We start from the raw sequence: 20,316 nt of genomic DNA, 5'->3' as shown, positions 1-20,316 counted from the left end.
TCAGGGAGACAAAGCTTTCCCTATTCGCAAGATCTGAGTGGGGTCTTGAGAGTTGGTAGGAAAAGCTTCGAGTTCTTCCATAGGGGTTGCATTTGGTTCAGATTCAATGATCCGATGATCTAATTCATCAAGAGGGTGCCCTTTTTCAGGGGCCTCGATCATGTCGATGTCTTCCTCCTGTTCCGGGGTCTGCCTTTGTTCAAGGGCGTTAAGTATTTCTACATCCGTGTTGACTTCATTTCTTGTATCGGATATTATCACATTCACAGTGTGGAGCTCAGATTTTCATAGGGAGTTGAGGTAACTCGACCTTGAGCCCATCTGGTCGCCTCAGACCATCGCAATCATATGCTCAGTTGGAAATTTCATACATAAGTGGTGAATGGAGGTCACAGCCCAAAGGTCCTTTAGTAGAGGTCGGCCTAGTACCCCGTGGTAAGCTGACCAGTGATCCACCACTAAAAATTCCAAGAAGTGATGAGCCACTAGGGATGTTGATCCCATCTCAACAGGCAAAGTGATGCATCCTCATAGGATGATGCTATCACCAGTGAATCCGAATATTGGGTCGGCCATGGGAACCACGACATGCTCAATTTGCATCTTGTCAAAGGTTGATCCGAATAGTATATTCATCGAGCTTCCATTGTCAACTAGCATGCACTTAAGTTTGTTCCAAGCCACAACAGCCCTTACCACTAACGCATTGCAGTGGGAGTGATGAACACCTTGTGAATCTTCTTGAGAGAAGGTGATTGGGGCCAATCTATTAGTTCGGGACTGGTCAACAATATACGTAATCAATGGTAGGTCTTTCACTTCCATTGTATAGTTCATCTATGCATTTCTAGTATTGCCTTCGATGTGGGGTCTATCAATGATTTTATCAATTTCTCGGATAGTATCGCCTCCGGGGGCTGGGGCCTGATTCTTTTGCCTAAATTCTCCTCAAGATCTATCTCTTATTTCTCTCCTTCGAGGTGATTGATCCTGCTGTCTCCTCGACTCCTTGTTGGGAAAAGCTGACTTACGGGAGGGTTCATGATAATGATCCCTCCTGGAGGAGCGTGAGTTGGTTCGATTTGACGACCGAAGCGCGTCTCTACATTCGCTGATGTCATGGCTATAGAGTTGGCGAAATTTGCAGAACTTTGCCCCTTCTAGGGGCCTGTTTGCATGCTTTTTCTTCTTGCGCCGATTGTTTGTTCCTCTAGATGGTCCTGCTTCGGCAAGAGCATTTTCATATACCAGCACAGACACTGCATTCAAAGTGGCTGAGGCCAATGCCTGTTCGAATGTGGGGGCTACTGTGTGACCTGCCTGGGCCCATTGCTGGGTGATGAGGTGTGTCGCTGGTCCTTGACCTATCTGTCTCTGAGGCGGAGAAAGTCCCTGAGCTGCACGATTTCGATGGTCAATAATCTCATCACTGACGATTTCCACCCTCATCATGTCAACCAGTTCGTCATAAGTGGCTGGATTCTTGCTTCACACGTCTCTCCAGAACAATGTGTTCACGTTGAGGTCTCCTTCCAGGGTTGAGAGGGTCTTTCTGCCCATGACTTGTTCGCAGTATGTGATTTTATCAGTGAATCAGGCGAGATAGCTTTTCAGCGTCTCATCAAGAGCTTGCCTCAATCTTGTAGGCGTTGTACTGAGGCCTCTCATTCCCTTCGTGATAGGTATTGGTTCAGAAATGCTTTCTTCAAATCTGGCCAACTTCTAAATCTTAGCGGTGGTAACCTGCTGTACCATACCTCAGCAGCTCCGGTAAGGGTTAGATGGATTGCCCTGCATTTTAGTGCCCACGAGGCTTATCTGCGTCATATACTTAGTGAGGTGTTTCTGTGGGTCCCATTTCCTTCACACTTAGGGATTTTAGGGGGCATGAAGTTCGCAGGCATTGGGAAGTTTTGGATTTCTTTGGAGAAAGGAAGGTTGTCATCATCGTCATCAATTTTGTAAGAGCGACATGGCCCTTCAGAGTCTTCCCCCTCTGACGCATTTTGGGAAGGTGAAGGTGCCCCTCCCCAACTACCTCAATCCACTAGGTTTCTCCTCTCTCGCCTATTTCTAGGCGAAGGGGGTGCCTCTTGTTCTTCTTCCTGCTCCTGCACATGTTGAGCTGACCTCTGTATGGAGAGGACCCTATTGCTAGGATTTCACCCTATCCGGTCAAAGACACTAACCGACCTCTGAGGCTCGTATTCTGGTAGGAAGTTCTCTCCCAGCCGTGGATCTGCCACGTGAGCACCTCGGGTATAGGAAGTGACATCTACTCCCACTTCCCTCTCAATGGGGTGTTCTCTGTGGTGGCTTGAATGACCCCGGGCGTGAGATGTCGGGTTTTGTCTTTGAACTGGGTGCAGCCCTTGTGGCATTGGAAAGCCCTACTGACCTTGAGCTTGCATGAAGAATTCACGCATCGCCAGATTTTGGGCTGCAATGTCTCTCATGCCTGTAGCTATTTGAGACATCCCTTCAATAAGTATTGCTGTCCTGTTGCATCGGTGACGACGACCTGTCGCATCGGTGACGCTGATGATGGGGTCTCCGATGCGTGACATTGGTTCAGAGCACCTCTTCTTTAGGGGCATCCCTATGCCCTTCAAGATCTGCATCCTCATTGCTATAACTCATTTCCCCACTCCTTTTTCAAGGGTGTTATGAACTTAGACTTTACGTTGACTTGGTTCTTTTTCAAGAATGTCCATTTTCAAGGTAAGTCAATAGTTTTCCAGTGGCTTTTTTCGGTGCTAAACGAGGAATTCCTTGGTTGGAAGTTTCCCACAGATGACGTCAATCCGTTGACCTCGCGAATTGGACCTCCACATGACCAACCGAAAGTCACTCCACATGTTCCTCCCTGCGCATGACAACACATGATTAGGAGCATATAGTCAGAACCAAAGGGGGTGGTGGCGATCGCATACACTCCAACGGTCAAGTCAGTGGTCAATGATCGGAACGATGCCGGAATTGTGCAAGAGAGTGGGGAGGAGAATATATAATGCTTAAATGTGGAAAACTAAGTTTAATATGAGTTCCACTACCTTTGTCTCTTGCCAAACCTTGAGTATTTATAGATAAGGAGCAATGTTAGATGTGGGACACGTGTATGCATCTGACGGTGTGAGACGTCCGCTCGTAGGCGTCAATCAGCCACGCTTAGAAAGGGCGGGTTATTAATTCTTCTGAATTGAGTTGACATAAAGTTGATGTCACATCAATTAGACCCATGGAGATGTCACATCCATAGAGGATCCTAACATAGATATACTTCTGAAACTGGCGGTGGAGGGATCTGTTAAGGGAGCACCTCGGAGTGCCAAGCGCTTCGATTACAGAGGGAGCTTCGGTTGCTTCAGTAGATTTAGTTTGTGGTGTGTGCCTTGCGGTGAGTCAAATTGGAGTTCGGCCAAACTTGACATCACTTTGGAATCACTTCGTAGGGACACGTGCCACATCGTAGAGGAGTAGGACAGATGTGCCGAAGTGTTTGGTGAGGAGCGCAACAGATTTTATATTTAGAAGTTTCATTAAGATTGTGCAATCCTTTTTTCTCATTCTCTCCTGATTTCATTTTAGAACTCTTTCCAGGCTCTTGATGGCTTATTAAATGAAAAGATTAATGACCATTTTAATTCTTCAATTTTGTCTTTCTTGAACAAGTCTAATAACCAGTTTATTGACGTTCCACTTATCTTTTATAATGTTGTAGTTCGTTAGAAATTGTTCATAGTGCTCATTTGGCAAAGAATAAGAATAAATTGCGCTAGAATTTACTCATCATCATTCATTCTTAAACCTTTTAATTTGCTACGTTGTTAGTCATTTCTAGGACACGTTAGCACATAAAACCTTAGGGTCCGTTTGATTGTAAAGATGGAATTGAATTGAATTGCCTAGAAATTATTTTCCCGAAAATTGTAAATTATTGTGTTTGATTGGTATAATTTTTCAAGTGGAAAATATTGAAATAAAAGTGTTTTTTGGTGTTCGTTTGACTTTGTTTTACATGAAAATTATCAATTAAAGGGATAGATTTTGCTGGTATTGGGGATAAATTTTGTTTCCATTGCCAACAAAAAAAATTCAAAAAATTCATCTATCTTTTGGTATTCGTTTGATTTTATTTTACATGGAAATTGCTAATTAAAGGAAAATATTTTTTTACAATAATTCTTAAAATTTGTTTTCATTGTAAAAAAAAAATAAAAAATAATAAAAGAAAAAAATTGCTACAGTAATCCGCACCATTTTCCTCAAAAAGAAGGAAAATGTCTATGTAGCATCAAAAGGCGGAAAATAAATTCCATGAAAACTTTTGCCAATCAAACACCAAAAAAATAAAAATGAAAAGATGGAATTGCAATTCCATTTTCCATGAAATAGGTGTGCAATCAAACACTACCTTAATGTCGTTTGATAGTGTCATTCGCATAAACATTAACTTTAATTTGTTCGATCTTTTCCAAATTTCATAGAAATATATTTTTTCCTTACTACTTGTACCAATAATTGCAGCAAGCTTCTCAACTTCAAGTGTTACATCAAGATCCAGGACTTCTGAGTGAAACTGGACTTATTCGCACTAATCAGAAAAACTCAATCCATTCAATAGTTGAATAGAAGAAGCAAGAGATTGAAGTGAAATATGAATAAACTATGTAATATAAAATAGTGAAATATTAACACATTCAGTGTAGAAAAATAAGAAAACTAAATGCACATGATAGTTCTCCTTTGATTCCAAATGTATTGACAAATAATTTCACACTTCTTCCGGTTTGTCTTGCAACAAAGGAGTAGTATTGCTTGATGCTTCTGTGCGCTTGCTCATCTCACCTTCTTTAGCTTTTCCCCACATCACCATATAGAAACCTATAATTAAAACCAATGCCCCGGCTATGCTGCAAGATAATTTAAACAAATGGCCAATGATTCATTAGAAAATCTAAGTATAGCTTCATGCGAATTTGATGAATCGAAGCACATGAAATACCTTCCAAGATAGAGAGTGTCTTTGAAAACGATGACGCCAATGACTACAGCAATAACAATTGTCAATGGCTTAAACAAGGCAACGAAAAGGGGACCTGTCTTCCCCAGACACCATGCGGTCACATAGAGCCGGAATGCTATGTTAATGATTGCCTACATTCATAAAAAATGCGAGAGCTTATAGCGAAGGTTATTAAGTGAAGTTAAGACGAGTAATCCAACTTAACATATAGCCAAGTACCATTGCAATGATTCACAATGCAGTCTAGATTACATGTAGATTGAAAATTTGCAAACTAAGGTTCTCCAAACTTTCCGAAATAAAGCATATGGGCTCCCAGTCGACTTTTAGGCCTTTATGTTTCCAAACTTTCATTTCGAATGCAAGTGGGGTTCTCACTGGATGAAAACAAGAAGTTTTTTGTTAGACAGTCACGTCTGGCATGTGATCTCTTTTTCAAGGGGTAGTTTCGTTATGCTACGTCCATTTCCATTGAGAACAGATGAAGTAAAGGGAGAGGCAAAGGGAAAAAGCCAAAAGAGATTACGTCTTTTTAGTTATTTTCAGAGGGAAATGGACATGAGTTCACAAAACACCGCCTCAAAAAAGAGATCACATGCAAAGCAACTGACTGTTTGATGGAAAAACTAATGGTTTCCATGCAGTGGGACTCGGAAATCACACCGATTTTCAGGGACTAGGAGTCTAAATGCCAAAAAAAAATCCAACTGAGAACTATGTTTCTCTCTTTGGGACAATTTAGGGACAACGGCTGCAGATTTTCCTGTTTAGACTATTTAGTTTCGTGGTCAAAAGGACAATAGCATGGTTCTGTACAAAGACTGTTCTAATTGGTTTACCGAATAGAAGATAGCGACTAATCCCATATTGGCTTCTATTCTCCAAGCGGTAATGTCTCTTTCTGCAATCAAAGAAACTGCTGCAGATTGAATCGTCACAAACAAGCAGTAAAAAGCAACTATCATCATCTCTGCAGGGTACATCTTCAGTATAGAAGCCTGCAATCATCGTTAAATTGGGAAATGAGATTTGCACCGTCTGATTATGTTCAAAGAGTAAGTTTTATCCGAAGTCAAACCTGCAGTATGCACCATGATGCAGTCAGAAAAGAGGCACCAGCAAGCAAAGTCCCTCCAATGATCCAATTATGTTGTGATGATAAAAGCAGTTGTATAGTAGAGCCAGATGTTTGCAGTTTATTTAGGATTACCGGTCCCTTATAAAAAGTCACAACAAATGCCCCCGCAATGGAAACTACAGTCCCCATGGACTTGGATATGGTACTAAATCTTCCCCAATTTACTACTTCCATCCTAAAACAGACTATTTTATAATCAATGTAGGCTAAACGGGGAAAAAGTGTGTACAACATAATCATGAAAACATTAGGATGTTTCAAGAAATGCAATAATGAAACCATCAAAATTCTGTTGTGATTTTACAATAAAGTTAATATGAGGTTAATTTAAATGCATTTTCACATAATTGTTGAATAAGACCATTATGTAGGTTCTTTATTTAGTCCTTTCTCTTGATCCAAGAACTTCCACTGGTGAAAATGTAATAAATCTTCTCTCCTTGGCATGTTGAATACTTTCCCTACCTAACAAAGGCAGGAAGATTTAATATAACAAATGAAAATCGTCACTATGAATAATTTTAACATGCTACTTTTGATCGTTGTCCATTCTGAAGAGAATCATGATAAGTGTATTTTGTACTCTTATCTCATTCGTTAAACTAGAGTAATTATTATTATTTCAAATAAATTGCCGCTTAATTTTACATACATTTCGTTTGTTAGGTGCATCTCGATGAAAAACGATGGAAATGGACAAAAGGAGCGAAAAATTGGCCAAAATGGACTTAATCCAAAGTTTGGGAACTAAATCGCAAAGCACTAATAGTTGATTTGGACCTAATATCGATAATTGAAGAAAGTGTGGAGTCAATTAGATGGAATTAGAAGATAAAGGACCAAGAAGATATCAAAAGGAGCTAAAATGAATGAGAACCAAAATTGAGGGACCAAATGCAACCAAGGAAAAGCTTTACAACGGTACGCACGTGATACCCTTGGTCCCATTTACCAAGTAGAAACATCATATTGCGTGCGCAAGCAGTGAAGTGTATGGCGCGCACAGGGGCAAATTCTAGGCGTGACATCCAATTTTAACCTAAACTCTTATGGAAATCAAATTTAACCTACAAAGACGGCTAGAATAGTGGAACCACATTTTTATACATATTTTTCACCTCAAGAACGAGGCTAGCACGGGATTTAAAGGCGACTTAACACGAGAGATTGAAGATTCAAAACTCGAGTCGAAAATTAACGAAGAAGAAATTGATTTTTCACTTTCTAATCCTCGTTTTCAATTTCGGATGATGTTTTTCCAAATTTATTTGTATGATTTATTTAATAACATGCTAGGCTAATTCTTTTCATGTATTGGATGAAGATGAAACATATTAGTATTTATTTTTTATTTAAGACATGTAGCTTAGTTAAATTCTTGCAACTCTTGATTAATTTTGCATGCTGAATTTTATTATTTGATTGATTGATCACCAATTTAATATATTGTTATTTGTTGTAGTGTTAAGAGGCTCACAATAGGTAGAACACTGACTAATTAACATACGTACAATAAATATTATGAATAATATTTATCACATGTGCAATCTTTGAGATAATTGTGAAATTGAATGCATTCTATTCATTCAAATTCGGACTATGAATAAATTTGGGACGTGATTAGAACAGATTCAATTTGTCTTAGAAAAAAGATTAATTACAATAGAATTATCAATTGTCAAGAATGCATTAACAAAACTAGCTATGTAATTGCAAATTGGAATAGATAATAATAGATGGATTCGTAATTCAATACTCTTATTCCATACACATACAAAACTCGAATTTTACAAGCTTTAGTAAATTAATTTAGAACAATCACAAATCACTTTTGTTTGCTCACTTTGAATCTTATTAAAGACTAGTACATTTAATTGAATTTTATTCCTCATGGGACAATACATGTTACTTATCACGTATTACTTGTCAACAATCCCGTATACTTGCAGGATTTTACTGAACAAATCAATTATTAGAGGTTAATGAAATCAGCAATCAGTCATCTGGATGATTATGATTATTATGAAAAGGTAACGCGTTATGAATTATTTACTTGGCAATTGCTTGAGCTGAATTTTCATATATATATATATATTGTATTTCATATTGCAAACCAAATGAAAGCAGCTAGTGAACAAAATTTTCTTTCTTACTCTATTTGAATGACAAAAGAACCAAAGGATGGTCTAACCTGAATATGACGGCAAGTATATACGTAAATGCAGGAACAAGATTCAACATAGCTGTACTAAGTGTCGGAGAGCTATAGTTTATGCCAGCGTAACTCCCAATCTCCGCTAAATATCTGGAACGAAAATCAACAAACTCAAAAAAGTCACTCTACCGCTAAAGAATCAAGCAGAGACTCTTTAAAGCATGTACAAAATGGTCCATAGATAGACCTTCATAGGGATTCGAAATCTTGATTATAAGTTACTATGTATATTACTTTGTACAAAAAAGAAACTAATTTCATACAATCTTTGTTAAATTTTTTGAACTAGTGCTACATAATGCTGTTCCAGCATAAACAACAGGAAAAAATATTGCCCATTAACCATGGAGATGGAGCAATGCTAGCTGAAAAACTGCACACGTGTCGATGCATAATTGGAGAGCTTGAAAAATTAAAATAACTAAATAAATAAACACCCAACAACTTGCTGTTTTTTGTTTCCCTTTTTTTTTAGCCTGTCTATTTATCATTTTTGTTAACCATGGTATAACATTGAAATTACAGCCCCCAATGCTCATTCTAAATTAACTTTTTTCTCTCACAAAAAGAAAAGGTACAATTAGAAGAACAAAAATAATTAAAATCTTGTTGATTATTGCATCCCGTCCTATTTGTTTCAAATCACAGAATGATCCTTTCTTTCAAAAATTAGTAAGCACAATACTAGCCCACAAAGTGTTTGCATTAAATCTCCAGTATTTAAATCTAATAACACAGATATCACCTACCCAAATACAGCAAGAAAGAAAATTCTCCATAGTACAGGAAATGTAATTGGGGGTCGCTTTGACCTGCAAAATACCAAATCAACCAACAATTCAGATAATTTCTCTATGATTCAAGTTAAGCAGTACAAAAATGGTACCTACCTTTGAAAGAAGAAGGCACAAGGGAATAGAATGAGAGTGGCCAAAGCATTTGAGTAAAGAGATAAAATGAAGAAGCTGGTTCCAGTAGACATGGCCATTTTGCTTATTATCATGTTGGTGGCTAAAGCTGTTACCGCCAAAACCATGCCCAGAAAAGGCAGTGAGGTGTCGAGCCATGGCCACAGCCTTCCGCCCATCTCCACCACTTTCTCTCTCTATCTCAACGGTGGTTGTGGTCGCCCTGGTGGAGGTGAAAATGTTCACACCCTCTTGCGGAATAATTGATCAACTGAACACGTGTAGGATTTACGCATTTGACTAAGGTAAGATAACTATATATTTCTTGTTGATTTTGTCCTCAACTAAACAAATGGTAAACAATTAATGTATAATAATTAATAAAATGTCGAATCCATCGAAATTGTTTTATTTATTTACTAAATTTAATTAGCAATTGGCTAAGGTAATTATATTTGTTGATGATTCTATCCTTAAGCGAACAGTTAATCAAAAGTAATAGAATGTCAAATCATCAACTTCAATAAAAATTAGTTGTAATCAAGAAACACACCCTAATAATTACTTATCTAATTTTTCACTAAAATAATCAATTAAAGCTATATTTTTTTGAAAAACAACAAGTAAAAAAGTTAGACAATATTTTTCTCTCATTTCAAATAACACAAGTAGAATATTTTGATAAAAACTTTATCAAAGACGAGATGTGCTAGTTAAGTGGAATGTCAAAAATAAGAATCTAACGAAATAAAAGTTAGAGACACAAGTGAGATAATGAGCAAATATTGAAAACTTTAAACATAATGAAAATGTGGTGCAATAAATAAAAACTATAATGCCACTATAACTATTCATTGGCTAATTAATGCTTTTCTTTGAGTGTTACATCAAATTGATTGTCGAATTTCAATGTGCCTTAATATAGTATTAAGAGGTTTACGGTTTATTTGAAGAGCTCAATCTTGTTAATAGAATTAACTCAAGCATTTTGCATTAGTTAATATTTCGATATTTAACAGATTGGTTTGCACTTGAACATGTCTAATAGTATCTTTTTATTTTTTTCGTACATTTTCTGATAATCTTCTTCGAATGAAGCATCATATGATTTCGGTCCTTTCAAATGATAATTTATTTTCCATCTTCCCCTTGACTAGAGAATGATAATATGCGCTCTAAGAATGTTTAACTCGTCTATAACTTCAAAAGGCGCCACATTACACGGATAAAATTGCATTCGAGAGGCAACCATAAATTATTTTTTTTATCCTCACAAATAAGTAAAGTCCACACTCTAGTGAGCTTCAACTGGAAATCCATCTTAGGCATCCAGATAGTTAAGTTTGGAGCCTATTCTCTCATACCACCAATAAGTAAGTAGTTACATCCTAAAATGTTAACCTAACTCACTTCTTTATATAGTACAATTATTTGATCACATCTTAAATTAGAGTTAATATTTTTATGCAATATTGAATATTATGGAACAATCTAATTAATATAATTTTAAATTATTTTTTTCTCTAATATTATCCAATCTTCTAAGATTTTTTTTTTATAATTTTGTGTTTCGGCTTTGGAATAAGTTTTAAAGGAGCCTGCAAATAAATAGAAACGTAGAAAAACTTTGAATTTAAAAAAGAAGAAGAAGATATATATATATCAAGGGAGTGTTTTCTTGACTTACAAATCTTTTACGATAATTATCAAAAAAAAAAAAAAAAAAAAGTATTATGAATTGTAGTAAGGTCTACAATCGAGTTTTCAACTACTAAATCCCACGTGACCATAGTTTCATCTACCAAAAAGAAACTTATTTTTTTTATATTCGTTTGATGGTTACTTCCTCAACTTGTTATAAATAATTGAAGTGGCTATCTCTGTCCCGTGTGCATTATTTTGGACCCTACTTGAAATCAACTAGAGTCACGATTGAATGGTCTCGTATTTTTCGTAGTCAATTTATCTAAAGAAACAAAAAAAAAAAAAAAATGAAAAGTTTAATTATACATAATAATTATTAGGCTTGAGAGCTTTATGGTGTTGTGAGTTGGACCACCTGACAATGTATATATAAGATTAACGAAACCAAAAAAAAAAAAAAATAGAGGACGTTAAGCCCCTATTTGATATAGATTAAAATATAAATTTTAATTTAAGTCAAAATTAACATTTAAATTTAACTATATATTTTTAACAATACATTTCATCATTTTTTATCAAAATATACTAAAAAAGGGTTAAATAAAATGTCCAATTACAATAAAATAAAAAGAAAAGAAGGCAAGTAAGGAAGAATGCCTAGAAGTGACACCATTTAAAGATATATTAAATTCCTATTTAGTGGTGATTAAAATAAGATTTTTAATAAATTTTAATAAAAATTGATAAAATGCGTAATTGAAAATTAGTTGTGAACCTTATGAAATAGAGTAAATTTAACCAATAATCACTGAACTTTACACTTGATTACTACTTGCTCACTCATCTTTCACATATTACTGAATGATCACTCATCTTTTCATGTAATTACTTATTCACCACTCGTCTCTTCAAATAATTGGGTGACTTTTACGGTAAATTTTCGACAACTTCCGACTACAAAGAGTGTCAAATTTTAATACCGTTGGAAAGCCCACAATATCCTCTTCAATTACCACCCAAAATCTCATTATAATTCTAAGGGATTCGATCGAAAAATTGCCTTAAAAGCTGCCCAAAAATTTTGAAAATCTGCCCAGATTTTCAGATTTTTTGGGCGACTTTTAAGGCAATTTTTCGGCAATTTTCGACCATCAAAACTATCTAATTTTGATACCATTGGAAAGCCTACAATGTCCTCTTCAATTACCACCCAAAATTTTCCCATAACTCGAAAGGATTCGGTCGGAATAAACCCACAAAATCAGCATCTTGGAAAGGCGAAAATCTGGACAAAGTTCGGGATGCTGACTTTGTGGGTTTATTCCGATCGAATCCTTTGGAGTTATCCGGAAATTTTTGGTGGTAATTGAAGAGGACATTGTGAGCTTTCCAATGGTATCAAAATTAGATAGTTTTGATGGTCGAAAGTTGCCGAAAAATTGTCTTAAAAGTCGCCCAAAAAATCTGAAAATCTAGGCAGATTTTCAGAATTTTTGGGCGACTTTTAAGGCAATTTTTCGATCGAATCCCTTGGAGTTATAATGAGATTTTGGATGGTAATTGAAGAGGATATCGTGGGCTTTCCAACGGTATCAAAATTCGACTTTCTTTGTGGTCGGAAGTTGTCGAAAATTTGCCGTAAAAGTAGCCCAATTATTTGAAGAGACGAGTGGTGAATGAGTAATTATATGAAAAGATGAGTGATCATTCAGTAATATGTGAAAGATGAGTGAGCAAGTAGTAATCAAGTGTAAAGTTCAGTGATTATTGGTTAAATTTACTCTTATGAAATATATAATTAAATTAATTGTTGACTTTAATTTGAATAAAAATTTTAATTTTAGTCGTTATCAAACATGAACTAACTAAAGTTAAAAACAATTTGGATAAAGATACTCGTCTAGTGCCACGAAGCAGGGCTCAAACAGTTTAATCTCTTCCTCAAATTTTTGGAAGACCACAATGTCACAGTGCCACAAGCACGATCAAGCGAGCCCAAAGTTTAACTACAATTTTATTTTATTTTTAAATGATAACATAATAAATTTAAAAAGTATATATTTTTTTCAGTTTCCCCTCGAGCTTTCATACGTAGACGACGCTCTATCGTGACTTTATTGTCAAATTATCGAACAAGTACAGCAGTTAAAAAATGTAACTAGGCTTAACATCAAATTTTAGTGGATTTTTCTAAGGGGAAAAATCAAAACTCAGGTATATAGTTTATACCAATTTAAAAGTCAGGTGTATAGTTTAAAAATTCAAAATTTAAGTGTGTATATATATAATTAATTAAAAATATGTATTAAATAAATAAAATAAAGTCACAATTATACAATTAATGGTTACAGATTCATAATTATATATTACAATTTATTTATTGATCACATATTATCAAATTAATTGGTCACAACTTATTTCGATATTACAAATCAAAAATTTTATAGGTTACAATTTATCTATCGAACACAAATTTTCAAATCTGTTGGTCACAAATTATATTTCCGTTACAAATTATCAAAATTTAAGGTCACAGTTTAATACTTTGTCATAGATAATCAAATAAGTGATCACATACATCAGATAACCAAATAAGTGGTCACATACATCAAATAGTATGTCACACACCACGCCACCAACACTATCACCATCGCCAATGAACTTGTGATCACCATCACCATGCGATCATCGCCAGCACCACAACACCACCACCACCGCCATCACCATCACCAACCACCATCGACCGCCACCACCACCTTCAACACATACACCTACACCACCACAAAAAATTGCTGCCAGATCCATATCGCCACCACCATTACCTCATCATTATCGACAACAGCTCCACCATCACAAACATCGCTACTATCACCATTTGCAATCGCCAATAAAAACCACCAAAATTTCGACAGGCCAGATTGACTCGAAAGCCATCCCCAAAAATCTTAAACGATGACTAGATCGCTCACATCGACCGAGTAGATCCCTCAAATGGCCGACTACAAGGGCACCGCACTACAGCTGCTATGCTCGACTCTTACATCTCCGACGGGGGCGCTCCTCAACGGTGATGGTTTGAAAAAAAGGGTAGAGAGAGAGAGAGACAAGATATGAAGAGAAGAGAAGGAGAGAACTACTGCTTTACATCAAACGTGGCCTTGTAGTGATGCTAGGAGGTGTCTTCGGCGTTGGGCACTCCTCAATGGCGACGACAGAGGGAGAGGGTAGAGAGAGAGGGGGGGATATGAAGAGGAGAATGAGAGAATCCAGATGATAGATGACAAATAATTTAAAGTTTGTATGGATTAGGCATGATGGGTATAATACCTGATATTTTATTAAAAAAACCTTTCCACCTAATGTTTGCACTGTAAACTTGAAATGCTTGGAACCATATAATTTTCACTTTTTCTAAACAAACAGGACCCCGTACACTCTTGGGGACAAATAGGGCCTATGTGGCCCTATCCATGTAGCACAATCCAATTTTAGTAGACACAACAGTTAAAAAAATTTCAAAAGCCCGGATCGGGCATTGGACTTGATAAGTGACAACTACAGAATTTCCAAAGCCGAATGAGGGTATGTACTACACCCTCACTGGGCATGCAGTGGCTTCACTTCTAAGACCACCAAATTTTTAAAATATTCAATTCATATAATTTTACCAACAAATATTTTGAGCCAGATCTTTATGTTTCAAAATTTATTTTCAAAAATTTAATTTAATTAAATTGCTAGATTTAATTTCATGCTAAAAATTCAATTGCTAGATAAAATAATAAATATCCATACGTTCAAAATGATAAAACCAGAAAACTATCCAAAGGAAGCTTCTTCAGATTCTGTTGGACGCGCCACCGTCACCTTCACACGCCACACAACCAATGGGGTTTCCCCCTGCACAATGCAGTCCGAGCCTTCATTTGTCCTAAAGCTTCACGATTTAGCCAAAATCGAGGTTGCAAGTTCAGTTGATTGGAGAAATCGACTTTTGGGTGAGTTTTCGTTCTATTTTGGACCTAAAACCTTGTTCCCAAGCTCTAATACCAAATGTAGTGGAAGATTTGTTACCAAAGGTTGCTCTGAGCTCAGTTTTCACCTCCAATGACAACATAAACAAAGACACCCGACCCAAGAATCCTCTAACCAAATCCTTTCTCCGGTTGCTATAGTTTGCACTAAAACAAATTAGGTTACTTCCAATGGTCCACTTAGTTTTGGGATCGGGTTGTCGTCATTGACGTGTCAACTTTTCATTTAGTCATTTGGTCAATACCGACTGAGAAAATATACTGAGTTACATCATTTCCTGAGATGTCGTTTGACAACAAATTATCCAATAATTATAATTTGTTTTTGATTTACACAGAATTGGTTGCAAATCAATTGCACATCATGCCTATGTTTGAGCCCCTTTTTTGGAAAAAATGTATTTTTAAATAGTGTTTTGACATCATTTCAACCAAATATTTTTCAAAAAAATAATATTACACGCATATTCAAAACTTTTTCTTATTTTTTAACTATATATTTTTTATCTATACACTATTCAAAAATACATTTTTTCCCCAAAATGGGACTTAGACAAGGGCATATCTTAAATTCATAAGTTATTATAAGTTCACGTAATTTGAAAAGCCCAGCTTGAGTATTTCAATTCTTCATATAATGATACTGTTTAGAAATTTGACAACGAGACACAGGAACCTCATGCTATAATAATAAGTATTTTTTCCCTCTTTTTTGTGCTTGTCTTTTTCATTTGTTTATTGATATTTATATTTATATTTATAGATTAATTCGTCAAAGGGTATAATTCATACTCTAAAATTTGCACATTTTTTGCCTATCCAACAAATGCCACAACGACCTATAGTACATATCACAACTTACATGTTGAATTTATGATGTCTTGTCGTTATTGAAATAGGTAATCTTTCATACCCTCTAGGGCTGGACAAAACTCCCAAAGTGAACCGAACTCAAACCGAACCCGACGGTTCTTCTCAAGTTAAATACCCGAACGGATATTTGAATCAAGAACCGACGGATATAGTTCGGTTCTCAGTTCTAGGTCAAGACCCGAAGAACCGAATAAGAACCTAATCTCCGTAATTTTTTTAATTAAATTATTTTAAATAAGTAAAATTATTTCATTTTTTCTAAATAAATTTGTTAACTAGTTAATTTAGTTCAAACCACAAAATATGATTTTCTTATTTCTAATTTTCAGTTCAAAATCAACTTAATCAAATTGACCTCAATTTTATCCAAATCTATTATTTTACTGTAGTGTCGTTTCTACCGAAAAAAAATTGAATTAAAACTCTACAGCATCTCTCTTAATTATTTTGAGCTCGCTATCTTTCTCTTTCTATGATTTTAATAATCTAATTTATGAAGAATTCAGCAAAGAGAGACGTGAAACACATAAGATTGAACTACGTTATTTTGTAAGAGCTAATATTGAATATATCATTAATTAAATTAACGTAACTTTATATATATATATTAAAAAATTTAATTATTATACGGAACCGAATGGAATTGAACCCGAGCGGTTCCGTAATTAAATTTGGACCCGACGGTTTCACTTACTAAATATCCAAAAATTTTGGGTCGGTTCGGTTCTCGTTAGAATCGAACCGAATCAGACAATGTCCAGCCCTAATAGCCTCTAAGATTTTCATTTGAAAATATTTCATAAATCTAAAAATGGCAATCTCTTTTTGTTTTTTAACAGTATTTCATATTTTTGGGTAATCATGACAATAAAAATAGCAATAATAAAAAATTTGAGCATTATTGTCCCAAATAAAGTAGAATTTTGCTACCCTATCAAGAGAAGTATTATTTCTTGTGTACAGAAAAAAAAATTTATAGAAGGTTTACAGGACTCTTACACGGATGGGCAACATGTGAATATTTTATTGCAAAAAATAAATCAACCACCTAACTGTTGTCTGTTATCTATAAGAATTCTATGAAATTTTTCTTGTACATGTAGATTGGTTCATCAAGAGAAACTTGGGAACTCAGTCCTCATCAAGTTTGTGCAAGTTTTTCACCTGGCGTGACAAACTCTTATCATTGGTTACAAGTAAAATGACATCTTCGTATAAAACAAGAAAGCAAATCTTACTTTTACAAACCTTTTGGTATATACATTGATCCATCATATTTTCAACAAATTTGAATGAAGAAATTACTCCATGAAATTTAAAATACCATCGATAGGACACTTGTTTTAAACTGTATATAGATTTTTTTTAAGTTCAAAGATCAAGTGCTCACCATCATTAGGGAAGAATCCTTTAGGTTATTTCATATAAACCTCCTCCTCTAAATCTTCAATGAGAAATGATGTTTTCACAGTTATTTGTTTTAACTAATAAATTGGGTTACTAATGCTAAAATAATATGTAGAAAATCATTCTTAGATATTGAAGAGATAATCTTCGTATAATCTATTCCTTTCTTTTGAGTGATCCCATAGCAACAAGCCTTTCATTTTATCTCTCAATGTTGCCTAGTGAATCTTTTTTAGTCTTAAAGCTTTGGCACCACTTGGGGACTCAACAAGATCCAAGATTCCAATACCCTTCATGGAAGTTATCTTTTCGTTTATGACACTGTACCATAATTCTGACTATTTACAACTCATGACATGTGAAAATGATTCGAGATCATTTTCGACTCCAATATTATGGTCAGGTTCTTGTAGATACTCTTCATAATCACTAGGAATTGCTGACCTTTTGGTTCTGGTAGATCTTCTCAATGTTGTACCATCATCTTCACGAGAAGCTTGTGGTTCAATTGTTTGTTTGGGAAGTTTTGGTAATTCTTGATCTACTTGAACATTGTTAGCAGGTTGAGGAATTTCAATGATTGTTTCTTCAACACCTATTTGCACTTGAAGGGTGCTATGAACTATGATCAATTTGTCACTTGAGGTGGAAGGTTGATATTCTAAATAATCGTACTCATGAACTTTATTCCTGGTTTGATCGCTCCCATTTATCAAGTCATTCTAAAAAAAATTTAACATTTCTTGATTCCACAATCTTAGTGTCGTGAGATGGACAATAAAATCTGTAGCCTCTAGACCTTTCGACATATCTAATGAAATATCCATTAATGGTCCTTGGATCCAACTTCTTCTCTTGAGGATTATAGATCTTCACTTCAGATGAACATCCCCAAACATTTATATGTCGCAAAACTTTGTTTCCAAATATTCAATAATTCAAACGGTGTTTTTGAGACAGCTTTAGTTGGAACTCAATTTAATATATACACCGTCATCTTAAGCGCTTCAGTCCACAAGGATTTAGAAATATTGGAGCTACTAAGCATACTCCTCACGATGTCCAATAATATTCTATTTTTTCTTTCTGCCTCGCTATTCTGGTTTGGTGAATCAAGTATCGTGTATTGGGCAACTATCTCTTGCTCTTAAAGAAACTTAGTGAATGGACCAGGTGCTTGTTCATCCTTTGTGTATCTATTATAATATTCTCCACCTTTATTTGATCTTACGATCTTAGTCTGTTTCTCACATTGTTTCTCTACTTCAACTTTAAAGGTTTTAAAGGCATCTAATGCTTCGCTTTTATTATGAAGAATATATATATATATATATATATATATAAGTAATAAAATATTTCTGACCATGTAAGTCCATATCAGGACTACATATATCAGTATGTATGAGTTCTAAGATGTCCAATCTCCTATGACACCTTTCTTAAACTTGTTGGTCTACTTTCCTTTAATGCAATCCACACGTGTAAAATTAGTAAAATTTAGAGTACTAAATACCCAATCTTTACTAATCTTGTGACTTTTTCTACACAGATATATCTTAATCTCTGGTGCCATACTATAGAGAAGTCTTCGTTAATATTACATCGTTTAATGTCAATGTGAACATGCATTGAAGTATAAGTGATATTATTTTGTAAATTAATAATAAGATTGGATTACCTTTATTCTCAAGCCATTTTTTAAATTTGACCCAATATTTCTTCATGTGTCCATTCTTTCTACAAAAGTAATACTTAGCCTCTTTCTTAATATCAGTTTGGGGTGGTATTTTACCTTTCCCCTTCAGGTTAGCTTGAGTTTTCCCCTTCTCGCGGGTTATAGTCAATGTTACACTTTTATCTTGTTCCATCATTAGCTTCCCATCCTCTTAAAAACATAAAGTTATTAATTCATTTATTGAAAATATCTTCATGCGTGTTCTATAGGATTTTGAAAGGTCTATACTGTCGTCGGAGAGTGTTCAAGATGTAGTACACAATAAAAGATTCAGATGTCTCAACCTCAAATTCCTTAAGTTGAGCCGTAATGTCTATCATTTGCATGATATGCTCGAGCACACATTTCACACTGGTAAGCTTTAAGTATGGGAACTTCATTATAAAGGTACTTGTTAATGGCTTGTCTAAAGTGATGAATTGGTCGTCAATGGCCTTTATCAAGTCTTAGACCTTATCATGCTAATAGACGGAACCACCTATGCCTGCAGAAATTTTAGTTTTTATGAACATCATGCTGAGACGATTAGATCACTCTCATTTTTCATAAAGAGTGATATTGCTACAATGCTAGCATCGATGATTTGAGGTGATTCGTCGTTCCTAATAGTTTACTCAATATCCATCCACCCTAAATGATGAAGAATTCTCTCATTCTATATTTTTAGTTATCACTCTTTAATTCAGAATATCGCAACAAATAATTGAGAAATTAATAGATTGGAAAGCTGTATAGTATTAAAAATACTTATGTTAAAGTTGAGGCTTAATTAAATAGATTGCATGTTTTACCAATGAAAATCATGCTAAAATTGAATACAATGACATAAAAATTGCTTGTGGGGTAAATTTTTAATTCAAGCATATTCAATTATTCTTTATGATAAAACAATCAAATTATGCACTTAATTCATATTTAAGTTTATTATGCAAATAATTTGATATGCTATCCTGAAATAAACTTTATAATAAAACTATCAAATTATATACTTATTCATAATTCCTGTGGGCGAATTATGAGGTAATTTGATATTTTATTCTAATTAATTATATAAATATAATAAAAGTTCCTACGGGATAATCTTTATCATACTTAATATAATTAATTACAAATTTAACGTCTTCACTCTTTACATGATCCTAAACTTAGTATATAATTTTATTTAAGGGAAAATTGCAGCAGAAGCCCCAAACTTTTGAAACATTAGCAGATTTGTTGTTACCGTCACCCCTAACATTTCCAAACGTTGCATGTGAGGTCCTTTTTGACGGTTTTCATCCAAAATTCCGTTAGTTGACAAAAAAATTTATTTTGACCACATTTTAACAATTTTTAG

The 20,316-nt window shown here is 34.9% G+C and overlaps 1 protein-coding gene across 1 annotated transcript; it reads right to left on the bottom strand.

The window, feature by feature from the left end:
• Nucleotides 1-4,643: 4,643 nt before the first annotated feature.
• On the bottom strand, nt 4,644-9,581 carry LOC111395526 (WAT1-related protein At3g28050-like). The gene is made up of 7 exons (XM_023021550.1): nt 9,270-9,581; nt 9,129-9,191; nt 8,356-8,469; nt 6,105-6,339; nt 5,866-6,024; nt 5,006-5,157; nt 4,644-4,913 (listed from the first exon to the last, which is right to left on the bottom strand). Exons 1-7 carry the CDS (start codon nt 9,464-9,466, stop codon nt 4,775-4,777), a joined length of 1,059 nt encoding a protein of 352 aa, XP_022877318.1. The 5' UTR covers nt 9,467-9,581; the 3' UTR covers nt 4,644-4,774.
• Nucleotides 9,582-20,316: the final 10,735 nt, after the last annotated feature.

This window comes from Olea europaea, chromosome 1, assembly GCF_002742605.1.
Source record: "Olea europaea var. sylvestris chromosome 1, O_europaea_v1, whole genome shotgun sequence".
Taxonomy (NCBI): domain Eukaryota; kingdom Viridiplantae; phylum Streptophyta; class Magnoliopsida; order Lamiales; family Oleaceae; genus Olea; species Olea europaea.
This window is presented reverse-complemented; position numbering and strand designations above follow the sequence as displayed.

Excerpts from the sequence above, each read along its gene's own strand:
- LOC111395526 (XM_023021550.1), bottom strand. The coding sequence starts at position 9,466 with ATGGGCGGAAGGCTGTGGCCATGGCTCGACACCTCACTGCCTTTTCTG. Across the intron at positions 6,025-6,104 it reads CATCATGGTGCATACTGCAG|GCTTCTATACTGAAGATGTA; the intron begins GTTTGACTTCGG and ends CGATGATTGCAG. Across the intron at positions 5,158-5,865 it reads TAGTCGCTATCTTCTATTCG|GCAATCATTAACATAGCATT; the intron begins GTAAACCAATTA and ends TTATGAATGTAG.